Source organism: Lithobates pipiens, unplaced genomic scaffold (assembly GCF_037356315.1).
Source record: "Lithobates pipiens isolate NorthernLeopardFrog02 unplaced genomic scaffold, aLitPip1_a1.2 Scaffold_18, whole genome shotgun sequence".
NCBI classification, from domain to species: domain Eukaryota; kingdom Metazoa; phylum Chordata; class Amphibia; order Anura; family Ranidae; genus Lithobates; species Lithobates pipiens.
In genome coordinates this window covers 241,429,567-241,453,330 of record NW_027507758.1, presented here as the reverse complement: position 1 = coordinate 241,453,330, position 23,764 = coordinate 241,429,567, and the positions used below count along the sequence as shown (strand labels likewise).

Genomic DNA, 23,764 nt, shown 5'->3' with positions numbered 1-23,764 from the left:
AAATTATACATCTAACATTGCCTCAGAAATTGATTTTCTTAAAGAGGAAAATGACATATTACAATCCAAATTGGAGGATTTAGAAAATCGTGCAAGACGCTCCAATAGCTCCAATATACGTATTGGAGGAATACCCGAATCTGTGACTGATTTAAACGGTGCTATTACTGCACTTTTTCAAGAATTACAACCAGCTATCCCACTAGAGCAGTGATGGCGAACCTTGGCACCCCAGATGTTTTGGAACTACATTTCCCATGATGCTCATGCACTCTGCAGTGTAGTGGAGCATCATGGGAAATGTAGTTCCAAAACATCTGGGGTGCCAAGGTTCGCCATCACTGCACTAGAGCGTCTTGAAATGGACCGGGTTCATAGAGCCCTAGCACCAAAGAAAACAGATGGTCCTCCCCGTGACATTATCGCAAAATTGAATTTCTACCGCACTAAGGAATTACTGCTTAATACAGCTAGAAATAAAGATCCCCTAATTTTCCAGGGTCATAAATATCAATTATTCACAGACCTCTCAAAAATTACAATCAACAAAAGAAGAACCCTGAAACCACTACTGCAAATATTACAGCGAAATGACATAATCTACCAATGGGGCTTTCCTTTCTCAGTGTGTTTTACTTTCCAAAGTCGCAAATATATGTGCCGAACAGCTAAGGACCTGCAAACTACTTTACAGAAACTAGGGATGATAAACACATCAAGAAATGCCGCGGACACTCGCCAAAAATCATCCTCATATGCTGATACTCCCTCCTCTGCTTCCAGAAGAGAAGAAGACTACAATCCACAGAAAAGAAGTCGCATACAATCTCCACCTCGGGATCCAGATCTGGCTGACACTATGGACTGATAAACACCTGTACTGAGGCTACTATCTTGCCTTTTCAACAGAATGGCTACTACCAAGTTTTTTTCTCTGACTTCCAATCAATATTTTTATCATAATCTTATTTAAGAAATGTTCCTAATAATTTAGGCACTTTATTATAACTTTTTTTTTTCTCTCTCTTCTCTACTTTGTCTCTGGGGTTGCCTTAATCTTACATTTTTATTTTTAGCTTGAAATATTTAATTATATGATTGTCTCTTGGTGTTCTGCAGGGAAGTTCCTTGCACCCTCTCTTGCTACCCTCAGCAGCTCGGTGTACACCGGGCAGTTGACAGTGGCTCATATACCCTTGGAGGGAGAGCTTTTCTCCTCCCAACGGACACATTAAGAACATAGATATGTTAAGATATATTTCAATATTGTATATTGTATTTTCTTTTTCCTTATCTCCTTTCCCCTCCCTCCCTCCACCCCTATACTCTGGAGACAAATAATTTCTTATGACACACGTTCTAACATGAACACCAACATATATTTACTTTTCCCAACTCCATGGCCCCATTAAATACTCAGGGACTAAACGTTCCACACAAACGCACTAAAGCCTTCCGCACATTTTCATCCAAAACGCATATAGTTTGCCTCCAAGAGACTCATTTTGCGTCACAATCCACTCCCAAATTTTTCAGTAAAGACTACCCCCAAGTATACACAGCTTCGGCCTCCTCTAAAAAACAAGGCGTGCTTATAGCTTTCCATCGCAATACACCATTTTCACTAATGAAGGAAATCAAGTATCCAGAAGGTTGTTACTTGATTCTTAAAGGACACCTACTTGATACTGCTATCACCATTACATCATACTACGCTCCTAACAAAAATCCTATTTCTTTTCTTTCTCATTTATTTCAAACTATAGAACACCACAAAATAGGTACTACAATTCTATGTGGAGATTCTAATCAGACCATATTTCCATTTTTGGATAAATCACCAATCCCACAGTCACATAGAGCAGACAAACAACTCTTATCAAAACTAATTACAAAACATAACCTAGTACAGTGCTCAACAAAACTCGGGCGCCAGGTCGCATTTGCGACTAGAATCGGCGACCTGGTGCCTGGGGCAGCATAGCTGGGGGTATCCTGTCTCCGTGGACCCCCCCCCCCCCCCCCCCGGCGGCCGGTAATTGAGCCCCCGGCTTTGAGGCCTTCTGTGATCCTATGGTTCCTTCTGGAATCTGGCGCCCTCTTGTGGTGGCCGTTGGAATTACAACCAACAATGCTAATGGAATTGCCTGCCCTGCCTGCCAGTCTTTCTCCTTCCCTTTACCCCTTTACTTAGAACCCCTAAACAAAATATATATAATATAAATATAAATATATAATCTTTTTTATTTTATTTATTCTAACACCCTAGAGAGTAAAATGGTGGTCGTTGCAATACTGTCTGTCACACCGTATTTGCACAGCGGACTTACAAGTGCACTTTTTTGGGGGAAAAATAATTTATTTAATAAAAAAATAAATAAGACAACAGTAAAGTTAGCCCAATTTTTTTTTTATATTGTGAAAGATAATGTTACGCCGAGTAAATCGATACCCAACATGTCACGCTTCAAAATTGTGCCCGCTCATGGAATGGCGACAAACTTTTACCCTTTAAAATCTCCATAGGCGACGTTTAAAAAATTCTACAGGTTGCACGTTTTGAGTTAGAGGAGGTCTGGGGCTAGAATTATTGCTCTTACTCTACCGATCGCAGCGATACCTCACGTGTGGTTTGAACACTGCTTTCATATATGCGTTCGCTTCTGCACGCAAGCTTGGCGAGACAGGGCGCATTTAAAAAAAAAAAAAAAATTTCTTATTTCAAGTTTTTATTTTTATTTTTTTCACTGTTCTTTTAAAAAAAAATGTGTGTCGCTTTTATTCCTATTACAAGGAATGTAAAAATCCCTTGTAATAGAAAAAAAGCATGACAGGTCCTCTTATATATGAGATCTGGGGTTAGAGAGACCTCACATCTCATATTTACACTAAAATGCAATTTAAAAAAAAATCGTCATTTGAAAAAAATAAAACAAAACAAATGTCCCTCTAAGAGCTATGGGCAATGACTTGGAGACAGGTGGGGGGCTGGGGGCTACCTTCCCCTCACTCATCTCCATGTCAGGCCAGGGACAGGTCCAGATTGCCGTCACGGACCTGGCTCCTAACATTTTTTAGCTGGCTCCTAGGTTCCAAGCCAATTTGTCAACCCCTGACCTAGTAGATACTTGGAGAGAATTGAATCCAACCAAGAGACAATACACACATTACTCGTTCCCTCATCGCTCATTCTCTAGGATAGACCATATATTTATGTCCATAGGGCTAATTCCAGAAATAATATCTACAAAAATTATTCCCACCCCATGGTCCGATCATAGTGCACTTGACATTACTGTTGCCTCTATAATAACATGAAAAAAAGATCCAACATGGATATTAAGAGATTTCCTACTCAAAATCCAGCTCATAAAAATATTGAAATTGCGCTCAAAGATTATATAAAATATAACTCCACACCTGACATCTCTCAGACTACATTATGGGAAGCACACAAACCTGTTCTCCGTGGCATATGTCTACAGCAAGCAAACATATTCAACAGAGCGGAAAATCCTTTGTCAGACTTTAGAAACAAATTTAAATAAATGTCACAGCATTCCAAAATAACCCTTCTTCTTTATCTAAAATAAATCTTGACAAAGCTAAATTGGAATTTGATCTATTCCTTACTGAAGCAGCGGATAAAACCATCAAGAGATCACAACACAATTTCTATATCAATGCGAATAAACCTCACACACTTAGCCAGGGCATTAAAATCCTGCCAGAACCCAATGAAACCGATACGTCTGAAAATCTCTAGGGGGGTATACACAAATAATCCTTTAAAAATATTACAAAAATTCAAAACACAATTAAAAAATGTATACTCTTCTAATATTGAGTTGGACCCTTCTAGAGCGAATGATTTTTTTTTTTCTCTCCATATATCTCTACCGACACTATCTAAAACACAAATGGAAATGATGGAGGAACCAGTGTCAATTATAGAGGTATCTGACGTTATCAAAAATCTGAAACTAAATAAAAGGCCAGGTCCCGATGGTTTTTCTGCGCTGTATTACAAAACGTTTGTAGACACCCTATCTCCAGTCTTGACAAACACTTTTAATTCCCTTTTTGGAAGGTCATTCTTTTAGAAGAGAAACCATAACTGCAATTATCTGTATGCTCCCTAAACCTCACACAGACGATTCAATATGGTCTAATTATCGTCCTATTTCGTTACTAAATTTGGACATAAAAATTTTAGCCAAAATTCTAGCTAACAGATTAAATACTATTATAGGCAATCTCATACATCGTGATCAAGTGGGCTTCATTCCATCACGTCAAGCAGGAGATAATATTAGACGTGCAACACTCCTGTCACATGCCGCTAAAAAAAGACGTATTCCCACTTGTTTTCTTTCTTTAGATATTATGAAAGCTTTTGACACCGTATCATGGTCATATATGAACTATACCCTTTCCAAATGGGGATTCGGCCCTAATTTTTTACGATGGATCTCTAATTTGTATCAAGATCCCAAAGCTTATATCAGATATGCAGGGTACAAATCGGATGAGTTTAATATACTGAGGGGGGACTCGTCAAGGATGTCCACTTTCACCATTATTATTTGCTTTACTCATTGAACCTTTAGCACAAAGAATTAGGATGGAACCCACTATAACAGTTATTGAAATGGGTGGCTTTCATCATAAGCTCTGTTTATTCGCAGACGATATTCTCCTTTTTCTATCTTCTCCACATGTTTCGGCCCCAAATCTTATGGTTGTACTACAAGAATTCTCACTTATTTCGGGCCTTAAGGTTAATATTCAAAAATCTTCAGCATTAAACATTTCACTTGTCGAGAGATAAACAATCTTTACAAAATTCACTACCCTTTAAGTGGGTAGATCATAGCCTCCCATATCTGGGTGTGCAGTTTACTCCTAACCCCTCCGATTTATTTGCAGCTAATTACCCAGCTCTATTAAAAAATATTACAAGGTCCTTATCTAATTGGTCATCAATGACGATATCATGGTTTGGGAAAATCAATATCATAAAAATGTCTGTTCTTCCGAAATTGTTATATTTATTCAGAACTCTCCCGATTCATATTCCTGCATATTTTCTTAGGCTGATTCAACAAAAAGTAACGAAATTTACTTGGGGGGGGGGGGGGGGGGGAATAAAACCCAGACTTCACAAAAAACACTTGTTCTCCCCAAAGCTTTGGGTGGTTTGGGATTTCCAGACTTTAACATATATTATAAGGCAGCTCAATTATCTCAATTAACAAAATATCACTCTTCTACAGAGATTCCTTTATGTGGGTCCTCATTGAAGCTGTAGACTGTGATCCTCTTCCTATAAATAATATATTATGGTTACAACCCGCGGATCGTAAGTCTATAAATAACCTCATTTCTAAGCACTCTCTATCTATATGGGATAGGTATAGAAATTCACATGGTCTGCAATCTTCACAAAATCCGCTATTATCTTTTCACAAGAATCCGACTTTTTACCCAGCCTGGAAATATCCCAAAACCTTTAAAGCTTGGTCTAAGGCTGGTATCACTTGTCTATATAATTTAACTTCAACTACATCAATAAAATCTTTTACAGATCTATGTGAATTATATAAGCTTCCACAATCAGAAATATTCAGATATCTCCAATTCAAAATTTTTTATACTCCTCTTCTCAATTTAAATGTAAACTTACATAATATTTCTCAATTTGAAAGATTTTGTCTCAAGGAACCACACGCTAAAGGTCGTATTACATCATTGTATACACAATTGATATCTAATTCTAATACTGTTATACCTAAATATGTGGCCAAGTGGGAAAAAGATTTGGATTGTACGATCGATTCTAGGTCTTGGTCCAACATATGGTCTTTTACAAAATCTTCCTCTATAAATATATTGGCGTCTGAATCATCATATAAAGTTCTCACACGCTGGTATTTGGTTCCTGCGAGAATCACCAAATTCTCAACAGACAACACTGGCCTCTGCTTTCGTGGCTGTCCAGAAAAAGGTACCTATATACATACCTTGTGGCATTGCTCAATTGTACAATCATTTTGGAAAAAGATCTTTCTGATAATTACAAAATTTTTTGATCGTCCAATTTTTCCAGACCCAATTATAGCTCTCCTTAATTTAAAACCAGCCTTTCTGAATCAGAAACAATTCAAATTAGTTCTTACACTCCTGATAGCCGCAAAGCAGACTATAGCCAATGCGTGGAAAACGGATGTGGTGAATATTGCAGAAACCAAACGTAGAATGAATCAATCTTTCATCCATGCTAAAATGGACGCTATAGATAAAAACCAGAGGACAAAGTTTGATGATATATGGAAACCCTGGATTAAATATTATACGTCAGATAATATTGACAACCGAGTTTTCTTGTTATGGTGATTAAGATTTTTTATAGAATTACAACATTAGCTGATACATAAAACCTCCGGAGAATTATTCCCTCCCATTCCCCTCCTATATACCTTTTATGTTCTTCCCTTACTATATAATACTTACTATAAACATATTTTAAAAGTTATGGTCAAAACTTTAAAATCATATATTTTCTTTTAGACATATTTATATTTTCTTGGGATTAAAATGTTTAAAACTCAGCTATAAGAATGTTTTCAAATTCTAAAATATATAAGGCCATTTATTGTCATTCCCACGAGAATATCTTGAAATTCTTCTTTGCTTTGTATCATCCGTACTTCAATGTCTATTTTTTATTTCTGGTATCACATAATTTGTCTTATATTCTGTACATGTAATTTATTTTAACATAAAATAAAAACTTTTGAACGAGAAATTAGGTTGTCTGCAAAACTGGGTGTGATGGACGCATAACAAGGCATAGTGGGCCAAATTTGGCCCACGGGCCTTGTTTGACACACGTGCCCTAGAGCAGTGGTCGTCAACCCTGTCCTCCAGGGCCCACTGACAGGCCAGGTTTGCAAGATAACTGAAATACATCCCAGGTGATATAATTTGCTGCTCAGTGCTTGCAGTATTCTAGTCTGCATCTCCCCAAGGTAATACTTAAAACCTGGCCTGTTAGTGGGCCTAAGGACAGGGTTGATGACCACTGCTCTACAACAAGTAATGACACAAATCTCAAGAATGGCTCTGATTCCCTTCCTGTGCACAGTATCCTATGGCTTAAAGAGATCTTTCACTCTGAGAAAAAATAAGTCTGCTACAAATCCTGTAGCTGCTAACTTTTAATAAGACACTTACCCATCCAGGGAAGCAGCGCCGTCCTCATCGAGGCTTGTTCATCACTAGCCTTTGGGTTCCTGGTGCCGGCATCATGACTGCTTTTTTTTTTTTTTTTTTTTTTCCCCTCATAATTATATTTTTATTTTATTAAGAGTTAATTTACTAGTCAAATTAGGGCAAAAACATGTGTCCATATATGACATTTACATAATTTTTAAAAATTCTATAATGCATCTCAAAATATACTGTTCAAAGAAAAATGAAAAAGGGAAAATGGCAGCACCCCCCCCCAACCCCAAATTAAGGAACCCAGCCCCCCCAGCTATTCAGGTGCTTGATATCTCCTGGTTCGGCAACCAATCCCTAATTCCGTAAGGAAGGTGTGGGTTGTATCTTATTAAACGTAACTATACACCGAGTGAGGCATTGGTGAATCTTCACTTAACCACTTAAGCCCCGGACCATTTTGCTGGTCAAAGACCAGAGCACTTTTTGAGATTCGGCCCTGCGTTGCTTTAACTGACAATTGCGCAGTCGTGCGACGTGGCTCCCAAACAAAATTGACGTCCTTTTACCCTCCCCCACACACACAAATCAAGCTTTCTTCTGGTGGTATTTGATCACCTCTGCGGTTTTTATTTTTTACGCTATAAGCAAAAATAGAGCGACAATTTTGAAAAAAACGCATTTTTTTTTTTTTTTACATTTTGCTATAACTATCCCCCCCAAAAAAAAAAAAAAAAAAAAATATATATATATATATATATATATATATATATATATATATATATATATATATATATATATATATATATATATATATATATATATATATATATATATATATATAGTGTATGTATGTATAAAAGTTTTTCCTCAGTTTAGGCCAATACGTGTTCTTCTACATATTTTTGGTGTAAAAAATGCAATAAGCGGTTGGTTTTTGCATTTATACAGCAATCAGTGCTATACAAATGCAGTGATTCCTGTGTAAATGACACTGGCAGTGAAGGGATTAACCACTAGGGGGCACTGTAGGGGTTAAGTATGTCCTGGGGAGTGATTCTAACTGGGGGGGGGGGGCATGGCTGTGTGTGACATGTCACTGATCTCTGCTCCCGATCGCAGGGAGCAGAGATCAGTGACACTGTCACTAGGCAGAACGGGGAGATGCTTGTTTACATTAGCTTCTTCCTCTCCGTGAGACGATCGCGGGTATCCCCGTGGACATCCAGTCCACGGTACCTGCGACCAGACTCGCGCCTCTTAAAGGGCAAAGTGCAGGTACGTTAGTTTGCCTTTACGAGCCCTCTTGCCAACATAAATTGGTGTGAGGCGGTCGGCAAGCGGTTAACTCACTAAAACTAAAAAATAAATAAAAATTAGATGCACTTAATAGTGTGACAAATGAAAATATAAATGTAAGAGGCTTCTAAGGGCCACGTTACCACCAAGTGTAAAAAAAGAGAACATTTTCTTTCCTTATTCTTTTTTTCCAGATGCACTTACGGTAATAGTGTGACAAGCGAAAATATGTATGTATGGGGCCTCTAAGGGCCACATCACCCCCAAGTGTCTACTTAAATTAACTAATACCCATCAAAAAAAAAAGGATTTATATATGAGGCCTCTAAAGGGCCACACTCCCACCAAGTGCTTGTGTCGATCATTCCTTGCCCACAACACAGAGTGGTAAAAGTTATTACATCACCTCTCTCTCCCACTCCCCATACCCAATTACACCAACTACATTGTCTCAAAAAAATAAAAAATAAATAAAGTCTTGGTTATCCCTACACTTACCCCAATCCACGTGTACCTTCTCTCTTTAGCACATCAAAGTATATACTACAACTTCTTCCCTATTTCAGACCCCTCTTCTAGCTGCCACTATAACTTTCTTTGGGGGGTAATAGCAGAGATGGTAATTTAACACATAATTACCCTATCTATGTGCACATTCATGCACCTGTCTGTACCTACATATCCACACACAAAAGGGAGGGGGGTATAAATATTCAAGGTCATTAACCTGTGTAACAAATTCACAGAGCATTTATGCAGAGAACATGGCAGCAATCAAATTTTAGAAAAAAAAAGACCTAAGGGTCGGGTGTGGATTTGGGGGGTCCCCATGCCAAAATAAACCACTTGCCACCAAATCAAGTGCCTGGTACGTTATTTGACTTCAAGCAGTTGTACCGGGTTGATGCCCATGCATTTTTTTTTAGCCTGTGAAATGGCCTATTTTGTTTGGTGGCCAAAATTGTTTAAAAATCCACACTTTTATGTGCTAAAAATATTTGCACACTTGCTTTTGTGTGGGGATAGCCATGGTAGTAGGTCTTCATGTTCTGACAATGTACTGTCCAAACTGATATGCCTTTACATTTCTACAACTCTTTAAAATTGTTCCGATTTTGCAAATGGAAAAATTTAACCAATGTAACTATTTAAATTCACAGCTAATTGTGCCCGAATGTTAAACAATTTAGAAATCTTTCAGTTGGAAGCATGAGGAGATACTGTATACAATGAAAATGTATCAGGAGAGCTTTGAAAAGCAGCCACATGGGACCAGCTGAGGTCTTTCAGTATGACAACTATAGGTTTCTATTTTGTGAGGTGAAATGCTTGGCAGTAGATGTTGGCTGCAGTCTTGCAGGGAAAGGATTACAGGAATGAAAGCAGACATCAGCTGACAGCAAGTCCTGATGTATCACGCTGTTCTCAGAAGTTGCTATTTATGTACAACTGTGTATGAAGCCACCGTGGTTTCAGTAGAGAAACTATTAGAACACAGTTTTGCTTTAGGTAGAAATAAAGCCATAACTTTTTTTTTTTTCTTCATTTTGGATATTTTTTTTTCTATTGGCATATTTATCCTATTTGGTTTGACTTTCTGTTCTGGTGAAAAAACTAAAATTGTGATTTTTGTTTCAGTTTCACCCTTGGTTTTAAATGCACACAGGCCAAGTTTTGCCATTAAAGATAAAACTTCTCCAGGACAAGCCACAAGTGTTAAGACACTCATACTGCCCCTTTTAATATTGCTTGCATCTCATTTATCACACCTTATTCCCCCATGCACATGTGAGCTATGTCGAAATCACTTGTGAACAGCGCTGATAAGCCTAAACGGCAGTGAGATAACAAACCTGAGGACTTTCAGCGATTGGAGTGGTGAGAGCCCAGCTGGGCAGCCCTTTTGCTTATCAATAACTCAGTATATTTGAATCCTGCTGTTTCCCTTTTACTGTCTGACTGACTTAAGCCGTGAATCTATTAAGTGCTCTGTCTGGTTTAACTTATGCTCATGGTATGAAATGTGTGTTTGAAAGAACTTTGACACTATAAAAAGCCATAATATGCAGCTGGATACATTCGTTGTGAGATGTGTGTCTGAAAGGAATTAAACACTGTGAAAAGCTGCTCCATACATTTGGATACATTCTTTATAAATGGAAACGCAACTGTTTCCAAATGGTCCAAAGACCCTGCATTTTTAATCTTCTAATGCTGCAGCATATTTTTATGGGTTGTTATATTTCGTGAGATATATAGTGTTAAATAGGATTTACTATATTCCCTTTTTGCATACACTAGTTATATTGTGTATGTGGCCCCTCCCCCCTATGTTTCACTAAAGCTAATTTTTTACTCTGTATAAAAAAAGCCGTGGTTGATTCTTCCCTTTTTTGCTTTCATGGGACTCCCTTGTCCCTAATTGTTCTATTACATAGTGCTTTTTGCTTATGCGGTAGGTATCCTGTCTTTTATTTGATGAATCGGTTGATACTCTATCAAGGTGAAGGTGGATTCTAGGACGATTTATTAATTTATTTTTATTGTCGTAATGACATGGTGCCTGGACTCATTTCTGTGACATCAGCAAAGTGCGGACTTCAGCCCCCTCTCTGCTGAAAACGGGTCATAGGAGTGAAAAACAAATTGCACTCCTGTGATCCATAAGAGAAGCCCAGCCAAATGAGCTCAGGCTGGACTTTTGCTTTAAGTTGAATACTCCTAACCCTTGACTTCAAGAAGAGTGAGCTCTAAGCCCTTGTACACACGGTCGGAGAATCTGTCGGAATGAGTCTTATCGGACCGTGTCGTCAGATAATCCGACTGTGTGTGGTATGCATCGGACTGATTCCGTCCGAATCTCCGTCCGACCCAATTTTCCAACATGTTGGAATTATTTCCCGACCAACTGGGCCGGACGGACCTAATCCGATCATGTGTAGAGCATTTTCATCGGACCAAGTGCCACGCATGCTCAGATCAAATTCCTACATCAAAGCTATTGGCTACTAGCCTGAATGTAGTCCCATCGTAACGAAATTACGTCATCACGTTCTGAATGATCGGATTTTTCGCCAACTTGGCCCGACCGTGTGTATGCAACAGTTTCGGACACAATCCGTCGGACTAAATCTGACGGGCAAAATCCGACGGATTTGGTTGGCAAAATCTCCGACCGTGTGTACGTGGGCTAAGACCAGACTGAATGTTAACCTGATAGACAAACTGATCTCTTAAGGAGACATCCATGGATGTAAAAGCCCTCTTAGCATAAAATGTAAATGGAGAGATGAAAAGAACCCTTAGCTGACAAACATTGAAGGGTGCTAACCCTAAATCTTTTTAAGCGGAGAGTGAGGTAAACAATGCTGTAAACTATCCAGCTATAGTTGGCAAGGTAAAAACACCCCCTTGCTGTTGGGGGATAAATATAATCTATCATTGTTCAGTTGCATTGTGGCTGTCAAATCATACCTTGTACCCCCACCCACATGTCATACCTTCCCAGATTGTAGCAGCACTTGAGGCATGCCAGATTTCTCAAAGTATTATTTGACCGCCCAGATTAGCCAGCTGATGAAATATCATTCCACTCTTGAAACCCACTTATGGGTGAACTTTAAGCCTGGGTTCGCACATATGCGATGTCTGACACGCACCGAAATTGCTGTGTAGATCACATGCGAGGTCAGTCATACAGTTGTATAGCTTGCATTGGATTCACACGAAAATGATGCAGGAACCCCCCCCCCCCCGCACTGGAATTTTATTGCATGCATGTAATCTAATTTGTGTCTGAATTCAGTTTGCACTGTGATCTGGGGACACCTGGAGTAGTTTGCAGGGGGTAGTGTGAACTGCCTACGAGTGAGATGCGATGCGGGAACAGTTACTGGAACTGCGCTGGTTCCTGCATCGCATATGTGTGAACCGGGGCTGAAATGATGGAACTTCCCTTAGAATAGAAAATGCTTTTGGCTTCTCCTAAAAGATAGACCTAGAATACACATCCCTATTTTAGCTCACTTGCCATAGAGTTGGGACTCCACTAAGAACTCTGGCTGTCTTAGGCCTCGTGCACATTGGATGTATCTACTCTGAAAAATGCAGCTATTCTGCAATTATCAGAGTTTGAGCCATAAGCTGTTGTGGGAGCATAATTTTGTTGAATGCATTTTTACAGTAGCATTTTTCCAGCATTTAACAGTTACAGCAAATGCTACTGTCTTTTTTTTTTTTTTTTTTTTTTTATGTTTTTTCGTCCAGTGTGCACAAGGCCTTATTCTCCCTTTTCCCTCCCTTTCCCTCCCTTTCACAGTCTTGCCTAAATGACACCTTGGGTAGTCCTCAATGTCCTTTTTAATCTCTGAATTGATATGAATAATAATCATTTATTTTATTCTGTTCTTCAGATAGCATTAATCCTTTCCAGTTTTTCCAAGACAAATTTGAGCTTCCTCATACAGCATTTTCAGTACCTTCAGATTAGTTTTTATTAAAAAACTGCTAACATACATTATTGCTGTGACACCTTCTTACAAGTTAAAATGTTGTGAAGGCCCACTAAGCCCTAGGTCCCATTTCCTTGTTTTACCTATCATTACTGACCCACATCAAATACCACCACCACAGACATATGTCCAGAAATCGGAAGCAGACCAGGGCACCCAATATGGTCACAAATATGGACAACCACCAAATTTTTTGCACAAAATGCCTTTGCATCAGAGACTACCTTCAAACTGCTCAAGGGCATCTTTTATAGATGCCCAGATTTTGGCACGTTTGAGCATATTTGGTAAAGGTACCCAGTGGCCCATTGTTTGTGGACTAAGGCAGTGGTCATCAACCCTGTTCTCAGGGCCCACTAACAGGCCAGGTTTGCTAGATTACTGAAATACATCACAGGTGATAACATTTGCTGCTCGGTGATTGCAGTATTCTAGTCTGCATCTCCCCACGGTAATACATAAAACCTGGCCTGTTAGTGGGCCCTGAGGACAGGTTTGATGACCACTGGACTAAGCTATATAGTCATTATCTTAGTCTGCCTGTTTAACCAAGACCAACTAGAAACACTACCCAACTAACTGATATTTCTTCACCTCGGTCTAAATTATTGGTATTTGTTTTTACAGCCACTAAACAGACTATTGCCAAGGTGTATGGATCTCTAGTCTTAAATTTTCATGAAATGAAGACAAGGGTTAAAAAAAACATAATTTTAGAAAAATTAAAGCTCAGTTATTAGGCTGAATGGCCAACTGGGCCCCTTGGATTAACCTCTGGAGCTTTCTTTCCTCCTTTTTTTTTTCTTTCCTTTTTTTTTTTTCTTTTTTTTTTTTTTCTTGTTGGTGTCTACATCCCACCGCAAGCCTGCATCAGGAAGGTATTGCAGTATATGGCTGAGCATGTAAGCAGCATAGAACAGACCCTTCCAGACCTCCTCCTTATCATCCCTTGGGGTTTTAACAGAGCAAAACGTAACCATGAACTGGCAAAATATAGACATGTGTTCCTCCAGGGATGAAAACACTTTGGACCATTGCTACACCAAAATAAAGATTGATTACTGCTCTGTTCCCTGTGCTGCTCAGGGACTCTTTGAACACTGCATAATTTTCCTCCAATCTATAGGCAAAATTTAAATATGCAAAGTTAAGACTGTAAAGAGGTGGACAAAGTTGGAGTTACAGGCCTACTTTGACTGCATTGACGGAAGTGTTTTTTGAGCCTGTGGCCAAAGATATGTATGAACTGTTAATGTGACTATGTATATCAGCTTTTGTGAGCGTGTGTGCACCCACTAAGTCTGTTCGGACATTCAACAATAAGTAGCCATTGTTTACAGCATAACTAAAATGACTTGGGCAGGTTAGGGAAGCTGCCTACAGAAGTGGGGACAAAATCCTGCACAACCAGACCAGAAACATGCTAAAAAGATGAGTACCAAAGACTGGCTACTCTGCAAACTCAAGAATGTTTTCTGCCAGTGACCCAGAGGTAGTATAGAGAAAGTTACAGAACCTTTAAAGCTACGATAAACCAGCCCCCACCCCCCCACACTGCAGAGACCCATTAACTGGCTAATGACTTGAATGTTCTTTATTCAAAGTTTAATTACGCCACATTACATCCCCCCACCAACTTGAGCTTAAACATCATGTCTCCAGAAGTGGAGGCAGAACGCTGCATATCCAGACCAGAAACATGCTGACAAGAGTTCGGAGTAGCAAAGAGAACCTACTCATGAACTGAAGACTTTTCTGCCAATGATCCAGAGTCAATATAGGGGGGGCTGAAGCCTATTGCAAGCCACAGACGCCCCCCCCCCCCCCCCCAGCAAACCATTCGCTGGCTAATGACCTGAATATGTTTTATTCCAGGTTTGATAATGCCAGCTTAAACATGTCTCCTATCATTCTCCTGGTATTTGCAGATATGCAGTCCTTCTACCTTATGGTGTCTACTGTACATGAGCGATTTTAGTTTCGGGCTTTTATTGAGAAATTAAGTGAAGGTAATTTTTATTGGTTCATGTGGTTGTTGTAAATCAATTGTACATTTTTGGTGCCCTTGTGTTGTAGCATTTAAGCCAAAGCTGAGGGAAAGCAGCATGCATCATACTAATCCGATGATACATAGCATATGAAAAACCCAAACAATTTATTAACTTTTAAAATGGATTAGCCATATAGTAATCAATGGAATGGGTATTAATGTAATAAAGAACAGTGTATAATAAATATTTGCAAACAATTAGAATGAATTAATGATATCGTTGATAGATCTTTTTTTATGGTCCATTTCATTTTGCCCAACATTGTTAAACTGCGATGCCATATTATGCATGCTTGAAGATATCTTTTAAATGAGATCTTGGTCTTATAAAAAAAAAATATTAAAGAATAATTTTTTCTTTTCGAGGTTGGACCCAAGGGACAAGTAGTGGGAATCGACCATATCAAGGAATTAGTAGATGATTCTGTAAATAATGTGAAAAAAGACGATCCAGCATTACTATCTTCAGGTCGTGTAAAATTATTAGGTAAGTGTGAAATTTTCTTTACATCTTTCCCTTCACTCCCTTTCTTTAGACACAACAGTAAGTGTGAGGAAATTACTGTAAAGTGAGAAGAATCTCTATGAAAAATATCCCTCTTTAAATTTGGTGACAACTCAAATATGAGGTTTCCATTCCAGTGAAAGCAGACTACAATATAAACCTGACTAGATTGCTAACCCTTTCCTATTACTATTAAAACATAAAGGAGATATTTACATGTACTGTAAGCTTACAAAAATAAGTCTGATGCTGGCTGACTCTTGGCCAGTCTTGTTCAAGTCTGCCATTTCTCCCACCACATCACTAGTATAGCGTATGCACTGGAGAACTTGAAATGTGCACCCACTGATATAACTTAAGTTTGAGGGCAGAAGGCAGAGGTTTTCTGTGGAGGTAACCAAACGGTAGATAATTATCCCTACCTTACATAGGTGACTTTCGGGGGGGTTAGAGGAGACTCATGAGGCAGAAAATTAACAAAGCGCCGCCTCACACATACAGCAGTATGGCACTGAAACCCTCCCCCTCTTGAGGGGAGACACAGTGAGGAGAACAAACAGACAGCCCCTTCTGCTGCTTTACATAAAGATGTTCTCTCATTAAAGGCACATAGTCTCTATAACCAAATACCTGAGAAAAATATGTCCGTTCTGGAGAATTTAGAACTTTCCACACAAAAAGACTTATCCCCTCCTGTAACGCTGAAACAAATAGAAAATCTGCTTCAAAAATCACTGAAATCCACTGCAGATACCATCACCACAAAACTTACTAAAGAAATTGGAGAACTTGGTCAGCGTACATCAGCACTGGAAATTAGAGCAGACGATCTGGAAAATTATACATCTAACATTGCCTCAGTAATAGATTTTCTTAAAGAGGAAAATTTACATATTACAATCCAAATTGGAGGATTTCGAAAATCGCGCAAGACGCTCCAATATACATATTAGAGGAATACCCAAATCTGGGACTGATTTAAACTGTGCTATTACTGCACTTTTTCAAGAATTACAACCAGCTATCCCACTAGAGTGTCTTGAAATGGACCGGGTTCATAGAGCCCTAGCACCAAAGAAAACAGATGGTCCTCCCCGTGACATTATCGCAAAATTGCATTTCTACCGCACTAAGGAACTACTGCTAAATACAGCTAGAAATAAAGATCCCCTAATTTTCCAGGGTCATAAATATCAATTATTCACAGACCTCTCACAAATTACAATCAACAAAAGAAGAACCCTGAAACCACTACTGCAAATATTACAGCGAAATGACATAATCTACCAATGGGGCTTTCCTTTCTCAGTGCGTTTTACTTTCCAAAGTCGCAAATATATGTGCCGAACAGCTAAGGACCTGCAAACTACTTTACAGAAACTAGGGATGATAAACACATCAAGAGATGCTGCGGACACTCGCCAAAAATCATCCTCGTATGCTGATAATCCCTCCTCTGCTTCCAGAAGAGAAGAAGACTACAATCCACAGAAAAGAAGTTGCATACAATCTCCACCTCCGGATCCAGATCTGGCTGACACTATGGACTGATAAACACCTGTACTGAGGCTACTATCTTGCCTTTTCAACAGAATGGCTACTGCCGAGTTTTTTTCTCTGACTTCCAATCAATATTTTTATCATAATCTTATTTAAGAAATATTCCTAATAATTTAGGCACTTTATTATAACTTTTTTTTTTCTCTCTTCTTTGTCTCTGAGGTTGCCTTAATCTTACATTTTTATTTTTAGCTTGAAAAATGAAATTCTATGATTGGCTCTTGGTGTTCTGCAGGGAAGTTCCTTGAACCCTCTCTTGCTACCCTCAGCAGCTCGGTGTACACCGGGCAGTTGACAGTGGCTCATGTACCCTTGGAGGGAGAGTTTTTCTCCCAACGGACACATTAAGAACATAGATATGTTAAGATATATTTCAATATTGTATTTTCTTTTTCAGTCCTTATCTCCTTTCCCCTCCCTCCCTCCACCCCTATACTCTGGAGACAAATAATTTCTTATGACACACGTTCTAACATAAACACCAACATATATTTACTTTTCCCAACTCCATGGCCCCATTAAACATCATATCATTAAATACTCAGGGACTAAACGTTCCACACAAACGCACTAAAGCCTACCGCACATTTTCATCCAAAACACATATAGTTTGCCTCCAAGAGACTAATTTTGCGTCACAATCCACTCCCAAATTTTTCAGTAAAGACTACCCCCCCCCAAGTATACACAGCTTCGGTCTTCTCTAAAAAATGAGGCGTGCTTATAGCTTTCCATCGCAATACACCATTTTCACTAATGAAGAAAATCAAGGATCCAGAAGGTCGTTACTTGATTCTTAAAGGACACCTACTTGATACCGCTATCACCATTACATCATACTACGCTCCTAACAAAAATCCTATTTCTTTTCTTTCTCATTTATTTCAAACTATAGAACACCACAAAATAGGTACTACAATTCTATGTGGAGATTCTAATCAGACCATATTTCAATTTTTGGATAAATCACCAATCCCACAGTCACATAGAGCAGACAAACAACTCTTATCAAAACTAATTACAAAACATAGTAGATACTTGGAGAGAATTGAATCCAACCAAGAGACAATACACACATTACTCGTTCCCTCATCGCTCATTCTCTAGGATAGACCATATATTTATGTCCATAGGGCTAATTCCAGAAAAAATATCTCCAAAAATGATTCCCATCCCATGGTCTGACCATAGTGCACTTTACATTACTGTTGCCTCTATAATTCCAAAAAAAAAAGATCCAACATGGATTATAAGAGATTTCCTACTCAAAAATCCAGCTCACAAAAATATTGAAATTGCACTCAGATTATATAAAATATAACTCTACACCTGACGTCTCTCCAACTACATTATGGGAAGCACACAAACCTGTTCTCCATGGCATATGTCTACAGCAAGCAAACATATTCAACAGAGAGCGGAAAATCCTTTGTCAGACTTTAGAAACAAATTTCAATAAATGTCACACAGCATTCCAAAATAACCCTTCTTCTTTATCTAAAATAAATCTTGACAAAGCTAAATTGGAATTTGATCTATTCCTTACTGAAGCAGCGGATAAAAACATCAAGAGATCACAACACAATTTCTATATCAATGCGAATAAATAATATGTGGCCAAGTGGGAAAAAGATTTGGATTGTATGATCGATTCTAGGTCTTGGTCCAACATATGGTCTTTCACAAAATCTTCCTCTATAAATATATTGGCGTCTGAATCATCATATAAAGTTCTCACACGCTGGTATTTGGTTCCTGCGAGAATCGCCAAATTCTCAAGACAACACTGGCCTCTGTTTTCGTTGCTGTCCAGAAAAAGGTACCTATATACATACCTGGTGGCATTGCTCAATTGTACAATCATTTTGGAAAAAGATCTTTCTGATAATTACAAAATGTTTTGATCGTCCAATTTTTCCAGACCCAATTATAGCTCTCCTTCATTTAAAACCAGCCTTTCTGAATCAGAAACAATTCAAATTAGTTCTTACACTCCTGATAGCCGCAAAGCAGACTATAGCCAATGCGTGGAAAACAGACGTGAATATTGCAGAAACCAAACGTAGAATGAATCAATCTTTCATCCATGCTAAAATGGACGCTATAGATAAAAACCAGATGACAAAGTTTGATATATCATACGGAAACCCTGGATTAAATATTATACGTCAGATAATATTGATAACCGAGTTTTATTGTTATGGTGATTAAGATTTTTTATAGAATTACAACATTAGCTGATATATAAAACCTCCTCCAGAGAATTATTCCCTCCCCTTCCCCTCCTATATACCTTCTTCCTTTACTATATAATACTTACTATAAACATACTTTAGAAGTTATGGTCAAAACTTTAAAATCATATATTTTCTTTTAGACATATTTATATTTTCTTGGGATTAAAATGTTTAAAACTCAGCTATGAGAATGTTTTCAAATTCTAAAATATATAAGGCCATTTATTGTCATTCCCACGAGAATATCTTGAAATTCTTCTTTGCTTTGTATCATCCGTACTTCAATATGTCTTTATTTCTGGTATCAAATAATTTGTCTTATATTCTGTACATGTAATTTTATTTTAACAAAAAATAAAAACTTTTGAACGAGAGATATAACTTAAGTTTTAACCTATTACTATACTAAAAGTTTTGTTGATCAATTAAACTCAACAAATGGGTGGGTTTTCAACTGTTTGAATATTCCTGAAATAAATATATTTAGTGTTTCTAAACGCAGTATCTGCATTAAGCATAAACAATGGGGGTTGTTTACGAAGGCAAATCCACTTTGCACTGCAAGTGCACTTGGAAGGAAAGTCGCTGTAGATCCAAGGTGGGGCATGCAAGGAAAATAAAAAAAGAGCATTTTAGCTTGCACATGGTTGGATGTTAAAATCAGCAGAGCTTCCACTCATTTCAGATCTACCCCTTAGATTTAGAGCGACTGCACTTCCAAGTGCATTTTCAGTGCAAAGTGGATTAGCCTTTCGTAAATAACCCCCACTGTGTTGCACTGTTGCAAATTCAATTAAAAATTAAGTGCATAAATGCAACAAATGATGATGTAAAATAATAATAAAAAACAAGAAAATACTTAGAAGTAATAAGTCCATTGTGAAGTATATCAGTATATCAATCCAGTGCTCCTGGCCACCACCTCTCCTATCAGCTAATCAGAACATTAGACCCCAAAACATAAGATGTCTAATATAAGCTTTATGCTGTCCATAGATGAATGGCTCACCGCTTGTACCACTCATGACAGTCCACACACACACCAGGAGCGACTCTATTACTTAGGCTGCCGATGGATGCATAACACTCTCCTGTGTGTTATGCAGAAATGCTCCACGGATGAATAGGCTCTTGAATTGCTCACTGGTGATATACAAATAACTCAGAATGATCTCTTATGCAGGAAGGAAGAGGGAGAATCTACATAGTGTAGCAGCTTTAAATTCAATTTATAGGTTTAAAATACTCAAAAACAAAGAATATAGTTACAGCATCAAATAAAAGGCACCGCCACCCATGAAAACCAGTGTAATGTGACGTGATACTCTGCCCTAATGCATTTTTTTACAAAGAACTCTTTCAGAGGAAAGCTGGTCTCTGACTTGACACGTACTTTAACGCAACTCAAAGATGCGGTTACCTTATTCTTCTTGTCCAAAATATTATCAAGTCTTGGCATTAGCCACTCTTTCAGAAACTGTTGGTCACGCATTTCCTTTGTCCAGGGGGTGGCTAACACAATATTTTTTATTTATTTTTTGTTTTGTTTAAATACTTAACGACATGGGGCATGTCATCAAATGTACTGAAAATCTGCAAGTATATTGCTAGCTTCAGATTTGACACCTGCCACCTGAAAGTTTTACAAGGGGAATGTTCAGGCCACTGCTGGCACCATCTTTGACTGTAAGGTATATCAAGCTGTTTTTGAGTTGGGAACCTAATTCCCTGTTTTAGGCCTGTTGCTGTGTTGCCCACCCCTCAGTTGTAAGGCTTGGTAACATCTCATCATCATGGCTTACAAGAGCCTGTGTCCTGGTCTGTATGATAAGAAATAAATTATCTTACTTGCACAGGAGACCACCCTCACCCCCATCCTGGCATTTTCCTCAGATCTTGCTAAAAAACTGAGGGGGAATATGGGGTGCACTAACAAATTTTGTTTGGCAATATTCAAACCATGGTTCAAACTGAAAGGAGCCTGTGACTTGTACTTGACTTCAAGAAAAGGATTTTAAAATCCCTTGCTTGGATTGCAGCTGACAGATTGTTAAAAAGGTACAAACCACCTCCCACCTGTGCTATAGCCGAATGACGAGTACAGTGATGGCTTAAATTGGCGGGAGGGTGTCAATAGGCGTTCTCTTGTGCATGCTTTGTCAGCACGTCCTGGGTGGTGATGGTGGTAAGGGCCCGATCCTGGCCCCTTACCATGTGATCAGCTGTCAACCAATGATGTTAGTAATAGTTTTTTTCCCTTCATGCTGACAGTGTGAGGGGGAAAAAGCCGATCACCGGCTGAGGACATCTGTCCTCACAGAGACGTCACTGCCTTGTCTGAGCCACCTTGCAGTACCCACCAGTGCCGCCTTATCAGCGCATGTCAATGAAGGAGCAAGATTACCAGTTTTCAAATTTTTTTTCTAGCAAAAAATAAAAACCCTAGCAGCGATTAAATACTACCAAAAGAAAGCTCTATTTGTGTGGGGGGAAAAAGTTTTGTTTGGGTACAGTGTTGCATGACTAATTGTCATTCACAGTGCGAGAGCACTGAAAGTCCTCTATTGAAGTAGTTAAGGGGAACCCTATGACAGAATTTAAGAAAAAGGCATGGTGTCCCCCACTAAATCCCATACCAGGCTTTTTGGGTCTGGTATGGATTTTAAGGGGAACTCCATGCCAAAATAAAAATATAATGGTGTGTGTGGTCCCCCCAAAAAACAAGACCCTTATCTGAGCATGAAGCCTAGCAGGCCAGGAAAATGAGGGCATGAGTGAGAGCGCCCCCCCCCCCCCCGTGATGTCAGAGGGGGTGGAGTCACCCGGTTACATCAGCGGGTGGCCATGCCCTTGTCTATATAAGAGCTGTGATGGCGAAAAGATCAGTCGCTGGGAGGCCTCCCATTGAGGGGACACTTTGCTAAAGGAATTGTCAAAAACTGTCTCTTGTGATTTTTACTTTTTGACACTTTTTTTTTTTATTTTTGTGACTGGGTAGGGGTACAATGTACCCGATATCCATTCACATGGGGGGGATGAGATCTGGGTCCAGATTCAGATAAGCCTGCAGACCCCTACAACCACTGGCCAGTGTTGTCAGGAAGAGGCTCTTGTCCTCGTCAACATGAGGACAAGGTGCTTTGGTGGGCACCCTCCCAATGTTGAGGACATGTGGCATGGTATGGGTGGGGGTTGTTTCACTTTAAGCATCATTAAAATCGCTGCTCCTGAAAAAAATGATTGTTTTGAAAACTTTTTTTTGACATTGATACATGTCCCCTAGGGCAGTACCTGGGTCCTCATGCACTTTTTATGGAAATAACTTGCATATAAGCCTTTAAAATTAGGACTTTCATGTTCGTGTCCTATAGACGTCAATAGGATTTGCATGTTCGCTAGAACTTTTTGCCTGTTTGAGGTGTTCTGGTGTGAACAGAACCAGGGGCGGTTTGGCCCATCCCTGATGACCACTAAACAGTCATTGAATAAACCATCTAAATTTTACTGTGGCAAGTGAAATGTTAATTGTAATAAAAGAAATATGTAGAACATGATTGTTGTGCAGCATTCGTAAGAGTACCAAAATTGGATGCCTAATTTTAAGAATGTCTGAACCCATGTACATATTAGAAATTTTTACACTAATACAGGGTTTTAAATGCATTGAATTGATCAAATTAAGTTATCTACTTTTAATGTACCAGTCTTTAAAACTGATTAAGGAAAATGACAATTCCCTTTTTTAAAGACCTTTTTTTTTGCCCCCCCCCTTATTGTTCACTAATTCCAGTATACATATAAAATGTGACCTTTTTTACTTTTTCTTTCTTTAATATATATATTTCAGTTGGTGATGGACGAATGGGCCATCCTGAAGACGCACCTTACGATGCTATTCACGTTGGGGCAGCAGCACCCGTTGTACCACAGGCTGTACGTATTATGCATTTATTGTTGCTAGTGTGCAATGAAAAATTATAAGATTGTAAAATTTATTTTATCTTTTCGTGTACAAAGTTATCAAGGAAATTTGCAAATATTGAATTGCATACAGAAGAAAATAACATAATGCACTTGACTCAGTCTTGGAGACGCATCAAACCACTTCTAGCTACACGTAAGGTGATGAATCCACTTGGTCAATCCATTTCAGCAGTAATATATTTACTGCATCAAGTTTCAACAACATAAAAGCATTTTCACTTTTTTCAAAAGTAGTTTCAGTAAAAGTTCAAGCTATGGCAAGTGAAATGACATATAAAGCAAGATTTGCCAGTATGCTTCATGTATTAGACTTGGGTATAAGAGGCGTGAGGAAGTTTGTTATAGCTGCTTTAGCAAGTGCTTTTTTTTTTTTTTTTCCGTGTGGTTTAACAGC

The 23,764-nt window shown here is 38.7% G+C and overlaps 1 protein-coding gene across 4 annotated transcripts in view; it reads left to right on the top strand.

Moving 5' to 3' along the window:
- PCMT1 (protein-L-isoaspartate (D-aspartate) O-methyltransferase) overlaps nucleotides 1-23,764 on the top strand; it is a 90,541-nt gene that overhangs the window by 55,027 nt on the left and 11,750 nt on the right. For all 4 annotated transcript variants that reach the window (XM_077486737.1, XM_077486735.1, XM_077486736.1 and 1 more), the window contains exons 5-6: nucleotides 15,451-15,571; nucleotides 23,234-23,319. In XM_077486737.1, coding sequence (XP_077342863.1) covers nucleotides 15,451-15,571; nucleotides 23,234-23,319 — 207 coding nt within the window. The remainder of the gene's footprint in view (nucleotides 1-15,450; nucleotides 15,572-23,233; nucleotides 23,320-23,764) is intronic.